This window comes from Acanthisitta chloris, unplaced genomic scaffold (assembly GCF_000695815.1).
Source record: "Acanthisitta chloris isolate BGI_N310 unplaced genomic scaffold, ASM69581v1 scaffold12582, whole genome shotgun sequence".
In the NCBI taxonomy this organism is placed as follows: domain Eukaryota; kingdom Metazoa; phylum Chordata; class Aves; order Passeriformes; family Acanthisittidae; genus Acanthisitta; species Acanthisitta chloris.
Window position 1 is genome coordinate 10,206 of NW_008658948.1, and position 24,377 is coordinate 34,582.

At 41.9% G+C, this 24,377-nt stretch overlaps 1 protein-coding gene across 1 annotated transcript in view; it reads right to left on the reverse strand.

Moving 5' to 3' along the window:
• Positions 1 to 2,382: 2,382 nt before the first annotated feature.
• The window catches only part of APBB1IP (amyloid beta (A4) precursor protein-binding, family B, member 1 interacting protein), a 48,845-nt gene continuing 26,850 nt past the window's right edge, over positions 2,383 to 24,377 (reverse strand). Inside the window, exons 9-13 of the mRNA XM_009069207.1 lie at positions 22,051 to 22,161; positions 9,870 to 9,968; positions 8,823 to 8,940; positions 5,253 to 5,350; positions 2,383 to 3,002 (exon numbers count right to left, since the gene is read on the reverse strand). Of these exons, the coding sequence (XP_009067455.1) occupies positions 2,475 to 3,002; positions 5,253 to 5,350; positions 8,823 to 8,940; positions 9,870 to 9,968; positions 22,051 to 22,161 (954 nt within the window). The 3' untranslated portion in view covers positions 2,383 to 2,474. The remainder of the gene's footprint in view (positions 3,003 to 5,252; positions 5,351 to 8,822; positions 8,941 to 9,869; positions 9,969 to 22,050; positions 22,162 to 24,377) is intronic.

Sequence of the window (24,377 nt, forward strand, 5' to 3'; positions counted from 1 at the left end):
CCTGGCTGAAACATCCCAGTTCTGAAACAGCCTCAGTGCATCCCCAAGTTTCTCCTGTGTCCGTTGCCTCCCTCCATGCCAGCTCAGTCCAAGATCCTGTCCTTTCACTTCTACTGCTTTGACCAGGTACTATGCACCCCTTCTAGTGCTGACATGGGCATGTCTTACCTTGTCAGGTCTGACTCAACACCAAGCACTCATGGTTTGTGCTTATCATAGCTAGGTCATTGCTGTCCTGTGGAGGATCCCACTCGTGCAGCCACCAAAACATGCAAATGCAGTAGAGAACCATCTGACCAGAAGTGAGATGGGCCAGCCAGCAGTGCTGTCCATACTCAGATAAACGGGTGGCTCTGTGCTGTGAACTTGTGGAAAATGTGGGCGATAAGGGTCGGCAGCTCTTGGGGCTGTAATGGTAGCCTCAGCCTTGGTGAGTGCTGCACTTTCAGATTGTACCAACATTGTTTTCACTGATGATGGTCAGTGTGGAGACTGAAGGGTGTCTGGGGGTCAAGGCAAGGCCTTGGTAGCCTGATAAATCTGCATGACCTTGGGGAGCCAAAAACATCCCCCACCTCTTCCAGGTGGGTCAAATAAACTGAAGCCCCTACTGGGAGTGAGGCTAACACAGGAACCTGTGTCCTACCGGGGAGTGAGGCTAACACAGGAACCTGTGGTGTGACACACTGGTGTGGGGGTGGGCAGGTGGTGGCCTTCAGTTATGTGGCAGCATCAACAGACTTAATGCTCCCTGTCTATACAAAATGTCAGCCCTGGGAGGCAATGCCCTAACTGCCACCTGTGCAGTTACCTGTCTCACTCTGAGCATCTCTCACACATACAGTCTTTGAAAACCTAGTAATTAAAATGCTTTTATAGTTTTTTTCAAGTGCAAAACCAGGAAGGAATATTAACCACAACTGTCTCTGCCCACATACAGCTGTGTTTATTGGTCTGCCTCAAGCAGACTCATTTCTTCTACCAGAGGTGACATGGCTGTGGGCTTTACCACAGAGTTTAAATCAGAATCATTTCAGTGGCAGGAAGAAATACAAGTGGTTCCAAACATCATTAGCGTTTTCAGCTTTTTTTTTAAAAAAAGTAGTAATTTCAAAGGGAAAGGCACTTTGTAGAGACATGGTTACAGCCTTCTTATTTCTGCTGAGCTTGTTATGCAAGTACATGGGCATTGACAAACCAACCTTAAGCCAAAAATAAAACTAGAGATGACCCAAAACTTTCACAGGCTGTGGCACTACCACCAACTTGTCATTCTCTTGCCTCCACCACCACTTCTGGACATAGAAATCCATTTTGACAACCACACTGTACTCACCCCCTGTTCTGTCAGCTGCTTTCATGTATTTATTTATTTAGACCACACACTTTGCTTTTTATGCTAATTTATAATTCAAAATACAGAAACATTTATGATACCTTAGAAGATCAAGTGTGCATGAGGCAAAGATCAAGAGGCAGAGACTGGAATAAATAAAGACTAGAAGGTGTAGGCAAAAATTCTTAAAAATATTTGAAGTGGTTCCAATTGCCAGCAAAATGCCTGTTCATTAACTCTGACACTCTGCAGGTATAAAATAGAAGCTATTTTTATTTGAGCACTAACAATGAATGCTTCCTAAATGAACAATGGAGAATTAAAATGGGAGAACAAATGAAAAAATATATAGGAGGAGACATTCCTATCAGGCACAAGATAATTACAAAGTTTTTCACAAAACAGGTTATTTCTAGGTACAGTTTGAAGACAAATGTTAACCAACAGAAAAAAAACAAACCTATCCCTGCTTACCAAGGGAAGCATACATGATTTCAAAATAAAAATTTTTCTTTGTCTAAGGTTAACCAAATAACTGAGATTTCAAGGCAGCAGCTGTGAATGCTGACAGGTGTGACTGAGTTGCATACAGAAACAGGAGCATATAACACTTGGGGTGACAGTGTGTGGAAATGGTCCTAGCTGAGGTTTTACTTTTTAAGACAGAGAACAATTTTTTATTGGAAGAAAACCCCCCGCAGTTGGGGGTTTTCTGATAGTGGAAATTTGTGAAAAGGGATCTTCCCACTTCTCAAAATTCACATGAGAACATTGTATTTTTTCTTTCAGCTCCAATTCTACTGGAGAGGCAGCCACAGAAGATGCATTTCACTTGCTGGCTGGCTCTGGAGTGCTGCTCCACCATCTCTGGCTGTCCTGGTGGAGCAAACCAAGATTTTCCAGCTAATTCTTATCTCAGCCTGGTACTGGAATGGGAGTTAAGGGCAGGGGATAGTGAGGTCTGGGGGAAAGGAGCAGGTTATAAGGACAAAGTGGGGGACAAAGGGCACCCCACCTTCTTGATGCCCCCAAGAGGAACTCTGAAGGAGAATTCCTCCTGGAGGAGCCTGATCCAGCTTGACCTTCTATGATGCCTCACAAAACCAGTTATGCCTTAAAGTCCACCTGTTGCTAGAGTTCAGGAGCTGCTGCTGCCCCTTTTCTTCTCAAGAGCTTTCATTAGGTCAGACATGAAATCTGGTTGCTTCCCTCCTGCCCCGATCAGAGGTGGCCCCGCTGACCGTGGCTCTCCAGCTGGTCCTGTGTTTTCTAGCCTTTTTGGAGGAAGTGGCACAGGTTTCTTTGTTGGAAGTGGTGGTGGCTTACTGAGGACGGGTGGAGGTGGAGGAGGTAATGGCAGGTCTCCATTACTGCTGCTGGAGACTGGTGGTGGTGGAGGCACAAAATCAGGAGGAGGTTCATAGAAATCAGATGGTGGTGGAGGCAAATCAATCTTCAGTGTAGGTGGTGGTAGTGGACAGCTCTCTGGCTCTGTTAGGAAAATGCCACTGTCTCGTTTCACTTTGGAGGGTAGAACTGGTGAAGCAGAAATAGCAGATGAACGCCTTTCAGGGGGAGGAGGAGGCTGCAGTGAGTTCCTCTTACCCTGGAATTTCTGTGGCCTCAGCAATGACTGTGCCACGCCAGGGGCACTGGTGTTATTTGACTTAGCCTTTAATAAACAGAAAAATAAAAAGCACAGTCAGTGAACATGTAAACTAATGCCACTGCCTAAGAACAGTGAGAATGTGTGAAAGTATATGAGAAGAGTAGACAGACAGTGAAATGAAGTAGAGTGCATTTTGCCTGAAAAGTGAAAATAGTATTTTGTTTTCTTTCTGGAGCTGCCCACAGAACTCTGAGAGTGGAAACCTCCCTGCTGACAGTATTCACAGTGCATCTTCAAGTGCTGTCCCCAGAAGATGAGTGCTTTTAAAATTTCAAAGAGTTGCAGTTGATAAGACTGCCATCAGGAAAGTAAAGATATTTTCTTGATGTTCCACCCTGCTGTTCATTCCCTGAGAACATAAAGAATTTTAAAAAACCCCAACCTGTGCTGTGCTTTTACATCCAAAACTACTTAGCAAGACTTGAAAATGTAAAAAGCAGATGTAGTTTTGGATGTTGTCCCCATTGTATCTCCAGCTCTCCTTTTAGCTGTGATGGCTGGATCTCTGGATAAAACTGATATAATGAAGTCATCTATCTCTGCCAAATTCATTAGACACAACAGCAGTGAACTGGGAAGAAGGTGGAGAGATTAGGGCATTTAAAGTTTACATGCCTGGATTCACTATCTCTGGCACTCTGCAGTGTGGTGTGACTTGCCCTGACCTGCAGAACTCAAGGCAGAACTTAATACATTCCAAGTGTTGTTCCATGTAGAGGGCAATTCCACCACTGCACCTTCCTGGTCTGTCTCTCCTAACCAGCACATAGCCCTTCATGACAACATTGCAGTCATGTGAGCTATCTCACCATGTCTCAGTAATCACAATGAGATCAAAGCCCTGTGACTGCACACAGATCTCTCGTTCCTCCTGTTTCTTTGCTTTTGCTAGAGAAAAGCCCTCTGCACTCCTGCAGTCAGCAGCACTAATTCTAGCATCAGCTAGAGTATAACATGCATGCCTCCTCTTCCTCCCCTGCAGTCAGCAGCACTAATTCTGGCATCAGCTAAGTATAACATGCATGCCTCCTCTTCCTCACTCCTTGCCTGCAAAGATGGAAGTAAATGAGACAGGAGGAGGGAACTGTTGGCTGAGTTCTGAGAATGTAAGCTACTGCAGAGGAAGTGAGGTTCAGAACAGAGAACAGGAGGAACTCAGAAACAAGAAGTGTAGGACACGTAGTGTGGGTGACAGAAAAATCATAGGAATTTAATTTCATTTGTCCTGTGTACTTCATGTACGATGGAGAGACTGAACAATGAACTGCAAACAAATGCACTTTTTTTCTGTTGCATGTTTTTAAAAGTTCTCATAGTGTACCCTACGATATTTTTACAGCCAGAAATGGTACAAGTACTCAAAATTTGGAGCTCAATCAAGGAATGCATTTAGAGCCTAATGAAAATACATAATGTTTTCCCTTACTTCATACTTTCTCCTTTCTTACACACTTATCTTCAGCTGTGCAGTGTTCCCTGCTGAAAACACTACTGTATGCTTTTTGTGGCAGAGACAGAACAGGGCACTGAGGTTCTGGCAGCACAGACACTTTGAGACTCTCCCAGTAGGCACATTCCTATTTCTGCCACATGAACTCAAAGCTCTTTGTTCCGAAGAACAGAAGTGGTGAGTGGCTGTGCCTTCACCTCCTGTCAGTGGCTCCTGGCTTCTGTGCAGCACACACACTGTTTGCAGTGTGAAAAACATGAGGAGGGCCAGTCAGGAACCAGCCACTTTTCCCATGAGCCAAACCCTTCTCACAGCAGTACGCTGGCACTTTGAGGGGGGAAGACAGTAAGTCAACAAAAGGAGAGGCTGAGGGAGCTGGGGGTGTTCAGCCTGGAGAAGAGGAGGCTCAGGGGAGACCTTAGCACCCTCTGCAACTCCCTGACAGGAGGTTGGAGTCAGGTGGGGGTTGGTCTCTTCTCCCAGGCAACCAGCAGTAGGACAAGAGGGCACAGACTCAAGCTCTGCCAGGGGAGGGTTAGGTTGGATATTAGGAAGAGTTTTTTTACAGAGAGAGTGATCAGGCATTGGAATGTGCTGCCCAGGGAAGTGGTGGATTCACCATCCCTGGAGGTTTTCAAGACAAGACTGGATGTGGCACTTGGTGCCATGGTCAAGTAACAACGGTAGGACTGGACTCAATGATCTTTGAGGTCTCTTCCAACCAGGTTGATGCTATGATTCTATAATAACTGGTTCACAGATGACATTTAACTAGTGCACTGCTAGTAACTACTCACCTGTGCCTCTGATGCCTCCACTTTCTTCTGAGTGTCTGGAAATTCTGCACTGAAACGCCGAACAGTTTGGGGAATCTGTCCATTTGACTGAATAGCACCTGTGACAAGGAGAGGAGACAGAGGGAAGAGAGTGTTACATTTTTGTGATATTATCCAGATCAGGGAAAAACCAACTAAGAAAAAAGGTTATGAAGATATCTTGACAACTTCCACAAGGAGCCACTCGTTACAGGTGTTTTATACATAATTCGTAATACAGATATCTGTTTTCTACTTCAGGCTCATTTTGTGACTTTTCATACTTAGTTCATTACCTAAGGGAAATAAACAAAGTCCCTTAGACTGAAATCCATACCTGTCCATATGCCTCCATGGCTGTGGCTGACCATCCTACAGGAAGTGCAAGTGGCAGAATTATGAAGACATGACAGAAATTTTCAGTGTACAGGTGTTGACAAATGAAGATATTTTCCTTCTGACTACTGTAAATGTTGATTACAGAAGGTGACCATTAAGGTTGACACAGGAATAGAGAAGGGGAACTGGCTTTGGAAGGGAAGCTAAGTAGAAATCTGACTGGCAGAGCTAAGCCTGCCATTGTTTGAATACCTGTCTTTCATAACTGCATTGCGAAATTTGTTGTGTGCTCTAGTATTACTACATTCTCAGTTTTTATTGCATTTTCCCCCCATTTACTTTAGGCTCAAGACTAAAAGTACCACAGTTTCATTTCAACCAGTCATGAGAGCTGAAGGTTTGAAGTCCTACAGAGGGACTGATCCTCTTCCTTTAGTATATGAGCCAAGAGCTCTGAAACATCTCCCCAGTTTGGAATCACGAAGATTGTGAATGTCACTGTCTTCCCAGATTAGTGCAGATTACCAGCTGGCTAAATTAAAGCTCTGCAAAACATCTGCCCACCATTCCTGTGTGTCTAAGGGATATGCATAAATAAACCAACAGTGTCAAATGGACTAAGTGAATGTGAGACCAAGGGACAAATTTATGAGTTTAATTATGAAAAATCCCTGGCCCCTGTATCCTCTGATGAGGATTAAAGAAACTCTCCAGTTGAGCATAGGATTTTTGGAAGCTGTACATGTCAAAGTAGTAGACAGTGTTTGGTGCTTAGAGACATACATTTGTAAACCTTAATGACTGCCTTAGTTCATTACAATTTACAGTTCTGAGATCCAGTGAAGTTCCACTCATGTACTTCTCAGATGCCAGTCAACCCTTAGCTGTCTACAATATAAGCCTAAGCACAATGATGGCTTTAATCTTAACGTGCACTTTACTGATTAGCAAAGAGGTTCCCTGAATATGCTAAGAAATAGAATTAATTATTTTTATTGCCATGCCTGCAGATCACATGGCTGGCAGAGAAGTAAGACAAACTCTGCAGTGTACTGAATTTACTAGGGCTATTAAGGCTTCAAGGCATGATAAAAAGTGGTCTGAAGTCCTTGTTTTATGCCTGTGTCTGCATGTTGTTCAGCATACTTAATCCAAAGTACCATTTGGATCTTTCAAAATACAGTCTTGTGTTTGGTGAAGGATTAACATAGAAGTCAACATAGAGATGAAACCAATCTAGTGGCTGTAAGTGCTCAGTGGAAAGAGATGTATATCCCTGGGCCCTGTGGCTGTGCCCTTGAGTGGAGCAAGTTAGTGTCTCTCCTCACTTTGCTGTCCATAGCAGAGAAGGAGTTTGGGCTTCACACTGTTCAAAGACATAGCTACTCAGTCATGCTGAGATTTAACTGAATGAAGGAGAGCAGAGAGAGATCCACTCTATCCAGTGCAAGGTATCACATTCTGCTTGGCAAATATGATACACCAGAAAGCTAGGACATGGTAATCTGTTTCTTTTTCTGTTAATGGATTTCCTACACTCTGCAAGACTTGAAAGCAACACTTGCTCTATCATCTCCTGCCACATACCTCCATATATGCTATACACAAAGTCAACCAGCTAAAAGACTCCCAGTCAATACAACATGTGAGTCGCTGCATTCTATTCTCAAGTCAATATCTTCAAAATTTTATGGTGAATTCATATTTAAGAAAAAAAAAGAGTAGAGCAAATAGAATGAAAAATATAGATGCTCAAATGGAAAATATTGAGCCTTGTAGTGATACAGAACATTGGAATAAAGCAACAACTTTCATCTTTCAAACATCATGACACTGTGCTGGCCCACAACATATAGCTGGGCCCTAGGTTTTATGTAGGGCAATAATGATAACTGTAAGACAGCCATAATCACAGTGACTTGCCTCAATTAGAACACTAATGATCCTTCAGAGATAATTCCATAGAGACAACATACATGCCTAAAATCTTTCCAGGCTACTTAACCATTTAATGTGAACCATTAGTTATGATTAGCAGTATATTCTATTGAACACATCCATTATTCTGAGTCGGGAGCTGAAGTTACTACACATGTATACAGATATTCTAAGGCCTTGATCCTGCCCATATCCAGTACAGACTGCAGCACCAGCATGGAGCCCCACTAGCCAGACACCTCTCTATTGCTGTCCACACTGCACACAAATGTTTCTACCACTGACCCATCCACCCCTCAGTCCAGTACACTTCCCACCTCCAACCATCAGAAAATCCCCATATCTCAAAACAGTCTGTTACTGGCTCTCCTGACCCCAGAATTGCATTCATTACCATGATCTGACTCCAAGGAATATCAAGAAGACCACCCTCTATCTCACATGTCCTGAGAAAAGGTAAACTGAAGCCTTGGAAAGGTGTTTGGGGGATTTGGAGTTGCATGAGAAGTACATGAGAAACCAGAATATGTGAAGTACATGAGAAGCCAGAATATTAACTGCCAACAATTTTGGCTTTGCCCATCTTAATGACAGTAAGTACTTGGCCAGCATGCCCTGTCTAATACAGAAAGCATATCTTAAGCACACAAGCTAAAAATACTCATGTGAGTTACAGCCAGTATCATGCACTGTTCTATTTGCATCATAAGAACATTAGTAACAGCAGTATGATGAAGCTACTGGAAAAGTTAAGTTAGAAAATAACCCAATCCTTTCTTACTCTGCATCCTTCTCCTAACATCCACGTTGTTACCATGCAAATGACTGAAAGGCTAGGAAAGAGCTCACCCTATAATCATCTCTTTCTGAAATGATCAGTGTCAGAATATCTCACTCATCCCTTTTACTCATTGGAAGAAAAGCTCTAATATAGCCAGTGATGAGATGGGCAAACAGAAAGCTTCAAGACACGGACCATCAGTCCACAAAATGTGGAGGGAAGATAAAGGATTCAGATGCCAAGAGAAAAACACCTTACTAAATTATGCAGATTTAAACTATCTTTAGTGACTGTATTCCCCAAGTTCTAACTTTAAAGTGAGAGCTCTGCTGCTGGGCTCAGTTATAGACCAGAGCTACAGTGGCCTGTCTCCCAAAAGATATTATCTTGCTGAATCGATGGGTCAGTTTTCTGAATGACGACTATATATGCAATACTGATGATAAGAGAAGAGGGCAATGATGCAACTTCTACAGCTGTGACAGCATTGGTACCTGCTGCTGAAGATCCTGCAGGGGCAGCTGGTTCCACCTTTCCTTGATTTGCCCAGTGAGAGGTCAATCCAGCTTTCTTCACTGCACATTGGTAATTATCATATAGTGTCTTGCCATACTGCAAAACAATCAAAACAATACAATGAGCACGTGTTAGGCTTGACATAGGCCAAGCATTCATTTTGCCTAACTTTTCTGAACCCATTTCTTCCTACCCAGTTTTGTTAAAAATTAGCTTTCTACAAGTGACATGCCCTTTTCTGTATAGGGCCAGGTGGAAAGCACAATAAAACATGAATCCCCACGACCAAACACAATCCTACTGATATAATTCTCACATTTTATGCTTGTTTCAGTATCTGTAAATGTCTCGAAACCTGGCTTTAAAATCAACTGTTCTCAGTAAATATCTTGTTTCCAATGTTTTCCAAGTATTATATTTCAAACTGAAGACTTGGGACACTGAATCCCAGACCCTAAAGCAAACAGCTCTGTCAGTGTAAGATACAAATGATTTGATGGTCACCCCACACCTTTATTGGATGTCACTTTGCAGCAGAAATGTCAGAAAAACCCCAAACAAACAGCTAAGAGGAGCAGGTCTGTATGGCTGTATATAAATCCATCTCCCTTAATGTTTTGTCAAAAACAAAATGAGCTGTCAATTAGGATATTTTGGAAGAGAGTGAGACAGATAATTTGGGTAGAACTGTCTGAAAAATGTCACAGATGACTAACCAGAACTTGCACATAGTTAGCCACAGTATATTATTATTGTACCAGATAATAGTAAGTTTTATGAGTACATGAGTTTTATAGTTACTGAATTCACTCCTGTGCTAATAAGAAAAACAGACTGATAAACTACAGTACAGGGACATTCAGCAAATCCATCCTCAACATGTGCTTCTGCTCTTCCTATGGTAAAATTAGCATGAACATCCATTCTTGTCACAGTGTTTCCAGTTGAGGTGATGACAGTCAGTAACCCAAGGAAGACAAGATTTTGCAGAAAACATATTTAAGTAAGTTTACTTTTAATCTCACCTTGGCAATTCTTATTCCTGTTACCCACTGCTGTAGGGTTGCTTGATTATCGCAGCATAAGTACTTGATATATTGCGACTCCTTTTGAATCTGGGGGTACTGAAAGATAGTAATTCATAAAATAAGACAAACACAGAAATCACATCATTATACAGAAGTCTGGAGGCACCACATCGTGACCTCGTGAGAACACATTATGAAGATGATTTGAAAAAATAAAACAGAGCAAAAAGTATTAGAAAACATTAAAAAGATGCTGATTATGAACTAGATATGAGTTGCCACTGGCAGCTTTTGCTTGAAATCATTTCAATGCATTGCAATATGAATTCAAGGGCTACAGAACTGTTCCAGTGATCTGGAGTTCAATGAAGTCTACAAATGCTGTGGTTCAAGGTGTATAAACACCGGAAGGAAATCTGTCTCTCATTGTGGCTTGTCATGTGTAAGGCACCTGGACTGAATGCTGAACATAATTAGATTTCAAAGAGTGTGTTAAATTTGTTTAAGGATAAACTTTCAGCTGCAACAGATTCTTCCATCTCACTGACTGCCTTTCTCTGGGAGTTCTAGCTTTCTTCCTATTCATTTTTATTCTGCTTTATCCATAGTGTTGTTTGCAACAGTTAGGTTAAACTGTGATATGTTCTAGATAGAGGATCATTCCAAATGCAACACCATCAGAAGTAATCTTTTTCATTTGGTTGTACTTTTTTTGAAAAATTTGGACAAAATTTAGGATCTCTTCCCCCTACTGATCAAGGTAGTACTGGTATGTGCTGACTTACCTTTGCACCTCAAAGATCACCAAAATGTCAGGTTACCTACTTGCCTAGGACTGAACATTCTAAGATTCTGAAGGAATTTGGTTTCCCTGCTACAGCAGGGAAGGATGTAATTCTTTAGTAGCTTGGCTGGAATAACATACTGCCATCTCTTGATGTGCAAGTAAAAGAATGAACCCAAAGGAAAAGGCTTCATTATCCCTTATTTATGTGTTTATTTCTACCTGTATTCTTAGAAATTATAAGTGCAGAATTAGTGAAATATTGTGAATGCACAAAAGAGTAGCCAAATATGCTCCAAAGATTCACTATTGTCACACCACTTTTCAGCCTGTGTAGGTAAAAATTCGAGGCATACCTCCACCTAGCAGCAAGGACCTTGGGTTCAGACAAATCATTAAGCCCCCAAAGCAGAGCAGAGCTGGATGTGGGGAACTTGGCAGGGTCTCTCACAGCACAGAGGCTGTGAGCAGCCTGCAGCCCAGGGCTGGTGTAGATGCCAGTCTCCTTGGAGATGCCTGCTGGTGGCTGTGGCATCCCAGTGCAGACACCAACCCCTGCCCATAGCTGGGTGACCCAGGGGTTCAAAAGCAGAGCCCAATGCTCCTCAGCCAGGTGTGCCTTGCTCCCCCCTCAGCACTGCAGACAATAGGCTTCCCACCGACCCAACTGTTTAGGAGGCCACATTCAGACTCCAAAAAAAAAAGAGGAACTGATCTGGGTTAAATATAACCAATTTCATTATGCTGTAGTTTTGGTTTTTTTCAACCCAGCAGTACACAGAATGACCTCACATGCAGTGAGGGGATGAGGAGCACTGTGGCTTGGAGACCAAATGAGTAGCAAGGGATGGATGAAGCAATGGGACCACACAAGCCAGTATTGCTGCCAAAGCCCTGTGTCATCAAATTATGGAGAGTGAACATACCAGGGGGATAACTGTGAGGAAGAAAAAGCAAAGGGATATTACACTTGAGAGGTCTCACAGTGACAGATATGTCCCAAGGCAGTGCTGTGGATAGCTGTGTTACAGGTCCCTGTGTGTTTGCACTCAGCTGCTCACACAGGTCACACTGTTCACTGTTTTTCTGCCAACATCCAGTTGGTCATCTCCCCTGGACAATGAATATGCAAAGTCTGCTTCAGCCCTCTGGAAGGACCTATGGCTGTCTTATTCTATAACATTGCTCTGGGGCACTCCCAAGTTGAGAGCTAGAGACATCTCACATGACAAACCCAGAAATACCAGCTCACTTGTCACCAAGTATCTTAACTGCAAAGCAGGCACCATGCCCACCCCATGGACCCTCACCCACCTGGTACACATCATCCCTTCACACTGTTCAACGTACAGGGCTGTACCTTGCTTTTATACACCTCTGTCACACATCAAACAGTGGCAGTAACCAGGCCCCTGGACAAACAGCCTTCTCCAGCTCCCCAGCATCTGCCTGTCCTTGTCTGCTGCAGCCTCAGACAGCCTGAATGCTGCTCAGAGTGGGCTCTGCTGCTGCAATACAGGGCCAGGACACAATGCCTGAAAATCCCTATTTCCTTCTACCATTTCTCTGCTACGTGACCAAACACAGTGAAAACCATTAGATAATGCAATATGAATGGCATCTTTAAAAGGGAACTGTAAACAGGCTCTTCTTTGTGTGGCAGAGTACATCACATACACCTGGGTTATGTTATCACCAATGGAGACAAAAGAACCAGGAGGTGCAAACAAAGACAATGTAACTGTGAGTAAATTCAATTCTTCAAGCACTTTTCAACCAGCAACTAGACGTGAGTAAATTCAATTCAAGCACTTTTCAACCAGCAACTAGAAATTTTGCTTCAGTGTGTATGGTCCTACTGAACCCAGCAGATGGCACCCAAAGCTTAAAAAAAAGAAAAAAGCAAGGGTTTTTTTTTTTTCCCCCTCTCCTTTTCATGACAATAAAGTCCATTGGATCTACATATCTCCCCTTATTTTCAAACACACTTACCAATAGTTTTTTTATTACAATAAAAAAGAAAAGATTTCTATAATTTAACAACTGATTCATGCAAACATCTGGAAAAAAGTCCACACTGAATAAACAAGGCAGAGATCATGGCATAGAGCAAGTTAGGTAATGGTGCTGCATATATACACACCCTGCTATGGGGATCTGCTTCTGGGGTGCTCAAGAGAGGCTGCTGCAGAATGCTCCTCTGGGGCACTCTATGGAAGTATTAGTTTCACAAGAACACTGTACTGTGTCAGATCAAAGGTCCCTGAACCCAGTATCTGGACTTTGACAGTGACCACAAATGAGAGAAGGGAAAGAACAAGATAAGCATATATGGTACTTCCTTCTCTGCCTACAACTGTTTTCAAGGTCAGGGGATTTTCTGGGGTTTCTTGGTATTTAGGTTCTCCTCCAGATACTCCTTCAGCTTTTTATTGAGCACAGAGAGAGTTCTGGAATCCACAAAATCTTTTAGCAACAATTTTCACAGGTCTGTCACAAACTCTATGAAGAGCCATCTCCTTCCTCTCTGAACCTGACTACCACTAGTTTTGTGTAACATTCTTGTTTGGAAGAGACACTGAATACCTGACCTCTATCCACACCTCTCCGTGCCACCCCTGAGCCTAGAGATCTACATCGTATTCCTGGCAAGTAGTCTCTTTTTCAGCCTACAGTCTTCTAGTCTCTTCAGTCATTCTTTAAGTCAAAGTAATTCCTTACCTTTGCTTATCCATGCTACAGAATCACAGAATTTATTAGGCTGAAAAAGACCTCTGAGATCATACCTGACCTCTATCCACACCTCTCCGTGCCACCCCTGAGCCTAGAGATCTACATCGTATTCCTGGCAAGTAGTCTCTTTTTCAGCCTACAGTCTTCTAGTCTCTTCAGTCATTCTTTAAGTCAAAGTAATTCCTTACCTTTGCTTATCCATGCTACAGAATCACAGAATTTATTAGGCTGAAAAAGACCTCTGAGATCATCAAGTCCAACCTATGACCTAACCTAACGGGGAGAAGAGACTGACCCTCTCCTTTCAGATAGTTGTAGAGAGTGATAATGTCACCACTGAGCCTTCTCTTCTCCAGGCTAAATAACTCGAGTTCCCTCAGCCTCTTCTCACAGGACATTGCTCCTGCTTGATCCTTTTCCAAGTTTATTATATCCATTTTGAGATGAGAGGACCAGAACTGCACAGGTGAGCAGAAACCAGAAACTTGTGCCATGGTATGGCAACATTTGCTGTTTTATCATCTATGCTTTTCCTTAGCACTCCTAATGCTTGATTTATATAGCTGACAACCACTGAGCACTGAACCTCAGCCTCACAATGGCCTTCCAGAATTCTTCACTCTGCCCTTTCCTTGATGATCTGAATACCATAACAGCAGCAGCAAGTTTCCTCACCTCACTGCTTACCCTGCCTATGATTATTTTGAGACTGTGGGGTTCTCACCATCCTGAGAAGCTGAGGGAGAACTGTCAGTGAACAAGGTGCGACTGTCCCTGGCGAGACAGCATGGGAAATATTTACTGACTACCCTCTACCCTATCTTTTACTAGCTATTGTCTCCACTAGGCAATCCATCTTAACTACTGATATTCACCGGTGGGGCCTATTCCAAATTACCCCAATCAGTTCCTTGATTAAATTACTCCAATCAGCAACCATGATTAAGCACAGAGTCACAAGTATATGCTGTCGATTAGAGACCAACCAAGCAAGCTGCTAAAAAAAAAACACCTCAGAGCCATGCAGGCACTGTGTCTTTGGAACAGCTGAGAGTTGTATTGCCTCTCACTTTCCAAGAAGCAGCAGCAGTACTGCCTCTTTTTACATGTAACTTTATCAATGACACATAAATCATAACTTTGTACTGGACCCATAGCCCACTGAGGTCAACTGGAAATATCCCCATCACCTTTCCTGGGCTTTGGATCGGGTCTAAGGAGGACTGTTTCATGCTGCCAGTGCAGAGGTTGCAGAAGATTATTAGTAAGCAGCTCAGATGGAGGCATTTGACTTCCTGTGGTTTATAGATGCATGATATAGATATAGATACTTGAGACAGGAAGGTAAAATGTTTCAGCCAAGAATTGTCACACCCCATCCCAGTGACTTGCTCACTTGGAAGAACTGTACCAGTGTAAAACCAAAGTGAAAAGTAAAATTGCTTTAGCAGTACAAATGGCAGAAGTCTCTGCTGTTGATGCTGACCTTTACAAGCTTGACTTTCCACTAATCTTCAGGCAAAATCTATTAGGCAGTGCATTAAAATGGTGACTTCAAAGAAGAATCTAGACAGCTGGACATCCCTGGAAATGCTGACTTGGTATGAAGATCCATAAATGATTTTATGATTCTATGTGGACCAATTTCCTCCGTTCACAGCTCCTGTGTCTCAGAAGAGTGTTTAGTACAGCACACAGATGTAAGGAGCAGTAGTCACTATGCAAGTCTGGTTTTGCTAAACTAGATTTGGAGTCCCTGTAATAACCTCTGTGTGAGACTAACAGAGGTCATAACAACATCAATCGTGACAGCCAGGGGAGAAATTCTGTACTTTGAGGCAAAATAACACTCCCCTCAGTATGCCACAGCTTACACATTTCACACATAGGCACAGATAAATTATTTTGTTATAGGGTGCATACCATGTCCTAAAAGATCATAAAAATCATCTGACAGCAAAGTGGAAACATCTCTGGAAAGGTTTAGCACCTTTGCCTCTGAAACATGCAGCACCAAAATGAATTATGAAAGACAACTGCTTAAAAAACAACCAATCCAGAAATCATAGTTAGCACGAAAAATGGGAATATGCAAGCAGAAATGGACTTCAGAATTTTTCTCACATTAAAAAAATTGAATACTGCTTTGAAATAACACAGGCAATATATGATGAATTAATCACATCATTGAGTCTGATTTTTTGCAAGTATTAAGGTCTGAGCACCTCAAACATCAGGCTGCAGAAGAATGTGCTGTGTTTCACCCAGAGAAGCACTGAAAAGGTTTGGAACAGAATCTAGTGTTCTTTTTGGCCCCACTGTCTCCTCTATAAGTATCAACTGTCTAGAGATAAAGAAAGCAGAAGCACTTGAATATAAAGAGTTTATTTTCTGGAGAGGTTTAAAAAAATATTTGTCCACAGATTACAGTTTCAGATAAAAAGTAAACTCTTTGCCTAAGGAAAAAAGATAGAACACATTGAAAACCTGAAGAAATAGGAACTGAATGATGTGGTTTCTATGGTGCCTGCCAAAACAAATGACTAAAGGCCATGTGTGCATGAAATTGGAGATTATCCTAATAAAATGTTCTTTTGCTTTGCCTTCTTCCAACACTGAAGATGAAAAGTAAACTGAAGCTATTCAGGCATCTCATTGGATTCCTTGCTGCAAAATGTATGGATCATTGCTCAGTCTCTGAGGCAGAAACAACAGCCAGAAGCATCAAGAGTAACTAACTTTGGATCAAAAACTTTGGCTTTCGGCCGAATTTTTACAAAATGTTCAATGGTTTTGGATACCTTATCTACTACTGATGAACTTGTACTATGTTGAACTAACTTCTCAGGAAAGCTGAGACTCCTCTGGCTCCCATGACTGCAAGTAAACTTAGTACTCAACACTTTTCAAAAATCACATTGAAGTGGATCAAATCTACAATCAACTATTAAATGTGGCCAAATTCTGATGCACAAAGATGATCAGCTTAACTGATCTTTTGACAAACATGTGTGAACTCTACAGATAAAAGAGTACCTGTCCCATTATATGGAAATTATTATCTTTACCTACATTCCTCTAATGACTGAGGCAAAATGTTTAGGTCGTTAATAATATATGTAACAGCCATTGTAACCCCAGGGTTTATACAGCAAGTAATTATTTTACAAAGCTATTATATTCCATTTCTCACTGTCCATTCTCTGTCCTTATTCTCCCCATTGTTTATATGTTAATCTTGCAAAACTGTGTGCAGGTACTATGACTGTAATCCCATGGATCTGAAAGTGTTCTGCAATAAAAACTGTTTTGGCCTTTTCTTTCTCGGTTTATCTAGCAATGAATTTTACTCTGAAACACTTATCTGAAGAATTCATGCTAACACGACTTCCAAATCTTTCACATAAAGAAATAAAAAGTCCTCCTGTTTTCTATCCTTGTTTCCTGCACCAGCCATTTGTTCTGCATCCTTTTTCTATCTCAAACACTGCCAATTCTCACCTTCTACCTTCTTAACTGTCATTGTGTCAAATGCATTATGTACATGACTCAGTCTGTGACAGAGCACACTGGGTGTGAGGGAGGAGGGAATCAGGAGCAGCTAAATACCAAATTACCTGCTAGAATGATGCTGCTGTTGCAAACAGAAGCTATTATTGAAAATTTACCTCCAAAATTCTTTGGATCGTTAGAAATTTTTTTACAAAATCAGTTTCCAAATGATGCCAGGAAAACTTAACTGTTTTAACTGCACAGGAAAACATACTCAGCTGTGGAAATAGAGGATGATTTGCCTTTGTCTCAGTTTATCCCCAGGAAACCAATTTTTTTCATCCTAGATTAATTCAGCATTATGCACCATTACCTCCAGATTACTCAAGCATAACCAGCACCAATAAACTATAATTAAATCCACTCTTTGTCACAGGCACATCAGACTGACTAAACAAGCACATTTGCATATAGATTACCTTGCTATTTGTCTGCTTGGAAAGATTTTTTTGTGACAAAAATCGGCTCCTGGACTAGCATGTGTGCGCATGCACACACAGAGACACTCAGTGCACAAAATAAACATCACATTCACCATTTCTGCTCAGTGCAAGAGATGCTGCTGCCAGCACGATGAACAGATCCTTTCCTTCCTGGTGGAATCTACTTGGTTTTGAACTTTAGAATATGAAATAAATCACAAAAGGTCTCATCCATTTCCACAGCATTCCCCATGTAACATAGTAGATGATGAATGAGAAGATCTACAGGGAATCCATGTACAAAAGTGCACATTTCTAAATGCAAAGGTGACTGTGAGGAACCAAACCATTCCTACTTGCTGTGTGTGGTGTGTGAAATTAGTTTTTCTCTGAAGGACAAATATTTTTGTTGCCTCACTGTTCCTCTCCCGGGAGTGGCCAGCACTCTCTGCAGGGTGGCAGGGAGAGATGTGCTGTGACCTTCTCATACCTGCTCTGCTGGGAGCAGAGAGACAGATCTGACCTTGACAGATGCAGGTTGAAGTGAGAGTCTTCTTTCACACTTGGCTTTCCTATCCTTCCTTCTTTTCTGCATGTGGAGGTCTCTGTTATGGAAAGACTCACTTTATCTGATGTCAAAGTGCAGGGTGGGATCTTCATATTTATGTAAGCATTAAATTTAGGCTGAGTAAAAATCTGCATGCTTATGGGAGCAGATGTCCCAAAAGTATTTTATTCAGAGGCTCTCTCTTTAATATGCTGAGGGTTCTTTACGGCTTTGGGGTTTTTTTTAAATGTGGGACTTCCTTTAAGAGAGGAAGGCTTGTTTAGCAGTGGTATAGAATAACTCCATTTAAGAGGGTTGGAGCTCAGCACAGATCAAGTAGACACTGGGAAATAAAACAGTTCTTCAAGCTTTATAGTTGCCCCAAAGCCTAGGGATTCCTGAAAACCAGCTCTATCCTAGCCTCTGTGCCAAGCTGCACTCTCATCCCCAGCCATACTGGTTCTGATCTGCTGCACAGGGACAGCTCAAGGTGACCCTGCTCTCTGACACCAGCTAGCCAGCTGTGCTCTTTTCAGTTGGTCCCAGCTGGCCTTTCTGCTGCCTGAGAGTAGCTGATATGAGGAAGTAGCTGCTTTGTTCCGTTACTGCACTTGTGTCCTGAATCATCCTGAAACGATCATCCTGAATAAGCTCAGCAAAGTGCTCTCTCTTTTGCTGGTAAACACTGTGGTGTGCTTTTGAGCTGTTTCTGGCACACCACCCTTTCCCCCGTTATCTCCTCAGTGTGTTGGTGGTTAACCAAGAAGCAAAAACACCCCCCATTTTTGCTCTGAGCTATAGTAGGTGCAGTGGGGTGTTGACATAATGGGAAGAAATGACAGGCAAGGAGCACTCACAGCACATCGTACTTCTCTAGCTGTAAGAGGAACATCCTACAGGATGGAACTGCAGACAATAATATTTATATTTGAGCTAGTCTAGATGCAGCTCCAACATCACAGGCTGCAAAACTCACCTCAGTTTCAGGCTAAGCATTAAAGCAACCTATCACAGGCTGCAAAACTCACCCCAGTTTCAGGCTAAGCATTAAAGCAACCTGCCCATGACAAGCATGATCTTGTTGTTGCTACACTAATATGTTGCTACACCAGTACCCAAGCTAAGTAACCCAGGTATGATCACCGAAGTAGAAATTAAATGGCTAGTTTAGAGAAGAAACAGGTCAGAGGGAGCTGCTGGCTCCTAGTGACTGGATGCACGTTAGCTGGGACAGGCACTAGGATCAAAGGCTCACTGTCTCTGCAAGCCCCACACCTGACTGCAGCCTAGAAGAGATGAGAAGAAGTCCACATCCCATTTAGAGAGATCAAGGTGAAGCAACATTCAAAGAAATGTCATGAACACTTTGAGGCAACATACTTTTTGTTCAGGGCAGTGTCAGACAACCTGAGAAATCTCATTGTTCTAGCTAAAACCAAGTCACCAGGCCTGTGGTTAACATCAGTTACAGCATTCCTCTTTCCTTTAAATTCTTGGCAATGCCTAGCACATAGATGGCAAAAAAATGCTTTTCTCATTTTTATAATATTTCTTCTCCAATAAAGACAAGCCATAAAGATGACCAAGGTTGGGGGGAGGCAAAAGGAAATGTCTTATCTTTTCTCCCTGCTAATATGAGACAAGACCTTCAAAGGCAGGTACAAATGTTACTGGTTTTAGCCTAAGAAGGCTCCTCATTCAAATGGGGACTGGAGGAAAAGAAAATATGCTTCCTTCAAGCATGAGGCCATATTCAAACTCACTGTCTATTTGCTGCCATTTGAATGAACGAAGGCATTTCCCTATTCTTGAAGTAAGGATGCCAATTAGCTTAACCAGGCAGAAATAAATATGCTATTTTTTCAACTCAATGCTCAAACCTAGAAAATTATGTCTGGTTCTGAACTCAGCAGGATTTTCCACCTAGCACAGAAGCAATTTACTCCTGAAGCTGGTAAGCCCTTGCATTTCTTATGCACTATAAAGTACAAGCTGGTCTTTTGCCTCTGAGCTGGGCAGGTTTTTTTGTTACATTTGAAACATAGCAGAAATAAGTAACTTGGTGGATGACCACTTGCTTTTTTCACACAGCCATTCCTAAGGGGATCCTTAGAAAGCAACAATTCTTTAAAAATTGTAGTGGTATTATTCAAAAACATTTCAAATGGCATTACAGCTTGCTGGGGCTAATAAGGACAGCAGACTAACCTATTTTCCAAAATGTGAAAATTTCCCTTGATTTACAGTCACCTCAGTGAACAGCTATCATAGGTTATGGCTGCTACTCTTCCAATGACTTTCCTCTGTTTGTTGTAAGACAGGTAATCTTATCCTGCAGCCAACATAAACAAATAACTGGAAGAGAACCTCCACAGAGCCCACTGTCCCAAGGCACACACAGGGGAATGGAAGAGCTCTGAAAACACCATAGACCTTTGACTGTGGAGTAATTTCCAACCAGCTTTGACTGAGCTGGGCATCCAAATTCCTTCAAAATTACTAGGTAACCAGTATAATAAAGACAAATGCTTACCCATTAAATTCATTGCCTTTTTCCGCTCACTGCACCTGTGTGCAGAAGAACTGTCATTTTGAGAATGAGGACTTCATTCTCAAAACATGGCAAGATGATAAATATCTCAAGTATGATGGTTTGTTTTTCCTTTGATGTGTCAGTACAAGTGTCTCCCAGGAAGAGAGATATTTTCTTCTGGGAGACTTCCATATAAAACCAGACAGGAACATAATGTGACTAAGTGTGATAGATGGCTCTATGTTACTGTCCTCACACTTTTGTGTCACCTAGCATCCAACCAAGAGAGACCAACATTTAACTTTGCTCTTTCCATTAGCCCACAGATCTTACATCCTCAGCTTCAACCTCCAAAGGTAAGAGGATACAACAGAATTCAACTCAGCAGCATGTCTTCAAAAAGGTATATACAGAATTCAAATTTATGTGCAGAAATTATAAAAAATATAATTGCACCACCTTCAGAAAGCCACCCTATGTGGGAGGCTTCCACTTCTGAAACAACAGATTTGAAGATATCAATACGTGCCCATACTTCCTGACCAACTGTAGCCACTGAAGAGACAGACATTAAAAGAAGCTATGTCTACCAAATGATGATTTGTAGGAATGAAAATGAGGAACAGTCACTTAACACAATCTATTCATCATCTACTCATCGTGTTGCTCGGAAATAATGATCTCATCAATAGGATGTTTGTTCTAGGATACTGCAAGCACATTTTAGAAACAATAGAGCAGACAGTTTTGCTGAGTAGGTTTCATACATTTATAAGCCTATTACACATAAAGCTTTCCCCAGTGAGCTTTTGATCTTCTTCACATGTCATGTTGAACGTACAGCGCTAACATCACGCATCAAATAAAACAAGCATTTCAGGTGAGTTGTGTCTTTTTGCTACTGTAAGTAGCATACCTCTTTTCACAGAAGATGGCAGTTAAGTTTGTGCTCAATCCCTTCACCAGCTTTGCTGCTCTTCTCTGGACCTGCTCCAGCACCTCAATATCCTTCCTGACCTGAGGGGCCAAGAACTAAGCACAGTACTCAAGGTGTGGCCTCACCAGCACCGAGTCCAGGGGCAGAATCACCTCCTGGTCCTGCTGACCACACTGTTCCTGATCCAGCCCAGGATGCCATTGGCCTTCTTGGCCACCTGAGCACCCTGCTGGCTCATGTTCAGCTTTCTATCTATCCCAGCCCCCAGGTCCCTTTCTGCCTGGTGCTCTCCAGTCACTCTGTCCCAGCCTGGAGCACTGCATGGGATTGTTGTGGCCAAAGTGCAGGACCAGCACTTGGCCTTGTTAAACCTCATCCCGTTGGAATCAGCCCATCCCTCCAGCTTATCCAGGTCCCTCTGCAGAGCTCTCCTGCCTTCCAGCAGATCCACACTCCCCCCCAAATTTGACATATATCACAGGACTATCAGTAATAAAACTAAGGTTCTAAATGTGTGCTCCTAATCAAGAATGCAGCAAAGAAGAAATCAGACATGATTTTTTAGGAGGTATTCTATCTTATCAGGGTCCCTGGAGCTTCAAACTTAAACATGTTCACATAAAAAAGAAACTGTGTGACATTTGCAGAACTTATTTTTCTTGTACATTACCTTTAAGACAAAGCAGTGATCTGTGGGTGCCTTATATTTCACTTTGTGTTGATAACCGTAATACACGTTCATGTTCTCAAACTGAAGGAAACATGCCAGATCCCGCGACGTCTACAAATCAAAACCAAGCACAGCATTGTTAGAACAAACTGAATTTGGACGTGAAACTCATTAATAAGACCTTTTTCAAGGTGCTCCTGAAGCTGGTAAGCCCTTGCATTTCTCCTGCACTATAAAGGACTTTTTCAAGTACGTGAATGCCAATGCTTCTTATTTCTGTTACTGTCAAAAAAACTGACTGAAAAAAATAGATTAATTTTTAGCGTGCGCATTCTTAAACTAACAATTGGAAGAAGGTTGGTATACATTAGGCATAATATATAATAATGCAGTGCAAAAGTTTTCTGCTGTTCTGGTTTTGCTGTGCTTCATTGCTTTGTGTGGAAATTTTGGCTTATGACTAGTAAGACCAAAGAGAACACCACAGTAAGAAATAACTTCAGTGAAACAGATCTAGGACTTGCAAGCACACCCTTACAATTCTGAGTGGAGAAAGAAGGTTTGGGGTTCTAAACTGTTTTGGGAGCTTGTTTTTCTTTCATCTATGTAACAAATTCTCGTTAGGAAACAAGCACACATTTCATCTGTTTTGCTTTGAATTTTCCCAAATTTCCGGGCATCATTCCTTTTCTGTTTATCTTAATATTTGCTTGTTCACCATATATTGCTAAAGGTTTCTGTTGCTGGCATGTTTCTCACTGAAGAATTGTGTATAAACTGCATAACTTTCACAATCTCTTGAGTGGAAATGTAAAAATAGCTATGTCATAGGGTCACTGTTGGCTAAAGTGCAATATCAGGAAATTGTGTGGAATAAAAAGAGAAAAATGAAAACAACAAACCACAGATTCCCTCTAGCCCTAAGAATGGGCTCATATTTCTGTGTATGATGGTTCTTCTGTGCTGTTCTCACTCTTAACAATACTTTCATTACAACACATCCTTGAGTTGGCTCCATTTACAAATCAAGTTTGCAGGTAGGATTAGTGGGGAGAGGAAACACTCCATACTGTATGTAGACAGGGCTTCTGTCTCTCCCCTGCCTCCACTGCAGCTGATGTCAGAGATTTTGTCATTGACTGGGTGGGCCTAGGTTTTTCCAACACTGTAAGTTCCTAAACATGCTCAAATCCATGCACTGTAATGAGTTATTCCTTTCTTTCAGGAACCAGGCAATGGTAATTAAGACCAATAAGAATGCAGTTGTTATTTTCTTCTAAGTAAGGGACAGATTTTTATGCAATGGACAAAGGCTTATTGCTAGTATTTCTGCAATGTTAACATGACAAAGCAACGGAATTAACAGAAATAGATTTTTTAATTGTGTCTTTGATTCTGATGCTGCTGTTTTGTGACCTGTCCATTAACAGCATGTCTTTGGATGGGATATAAATAGAGCAATGCTGGGAAAAAAAAAAGAAATTTAGACAGAAGTGCTGGCTGAAGCAATGCTGGAAAAAAGAAAGAAATTTAGACAGAAGTGCTGGCTGGTGCTGGATCGTTAACAAAAAAACCTGAAACAACAAAATCCACCACAGGCATGTGTGCAAAATTATCTGAATGTGTTCCTGTATTTTCACATTCGCCGTGTGTTTTACAGCCAACACAAAGTCCCAAAGGTGTGTCAGCCTTCTTAGTGTTTTTATAATGAGTGAAACCATGAATATATGATGAATTTTAAAACGGCTGCAGCAGCTGAAGGTACTAGCTGTTTGTTTCCATAGCTCCAAGAAAGAGCACTCTACCCACAACTGAATGACATGCCAGATGCATGTGCACTCTTCATACCACCCTGACATGGGGTGAACTCTCATAGTTTAAGGACTTTGACTGAAAAGCTCTACTGAATTCTGCTGCAGTGCTTTAAGATGTTTAGCACCCTCACTGTATACTGCTCATCCACCAGAGATTACTGTCTCCAAAATGGACATGTGTACCTGAGCCTCAGCTGTTCCAATACTGAGTGCACTAACTTAGGTCACCATTAAACAGAAATTTGGCTGAGACTTTGCTTTCTCTGGAATGGCTAAGACATGCAATATGCATCCTTTTGCTGAAGGCTGTTATATATGCAGGAGCAAACAGTTGACTGTGGTACCATTTGAAAGAGCTGTGACTATCTCCTGAAGGACTAGATTTAAGGTGCTCAGTCCCTGTGAGTGGCTGCTGTTGGTAACACAGTGATTTTAAAGCACTCATACAGTTCCTAAAAATGACTCAGTTATATGCAGGGTGGCACACAGGTCGTAAGAACTAACAATAAGGAG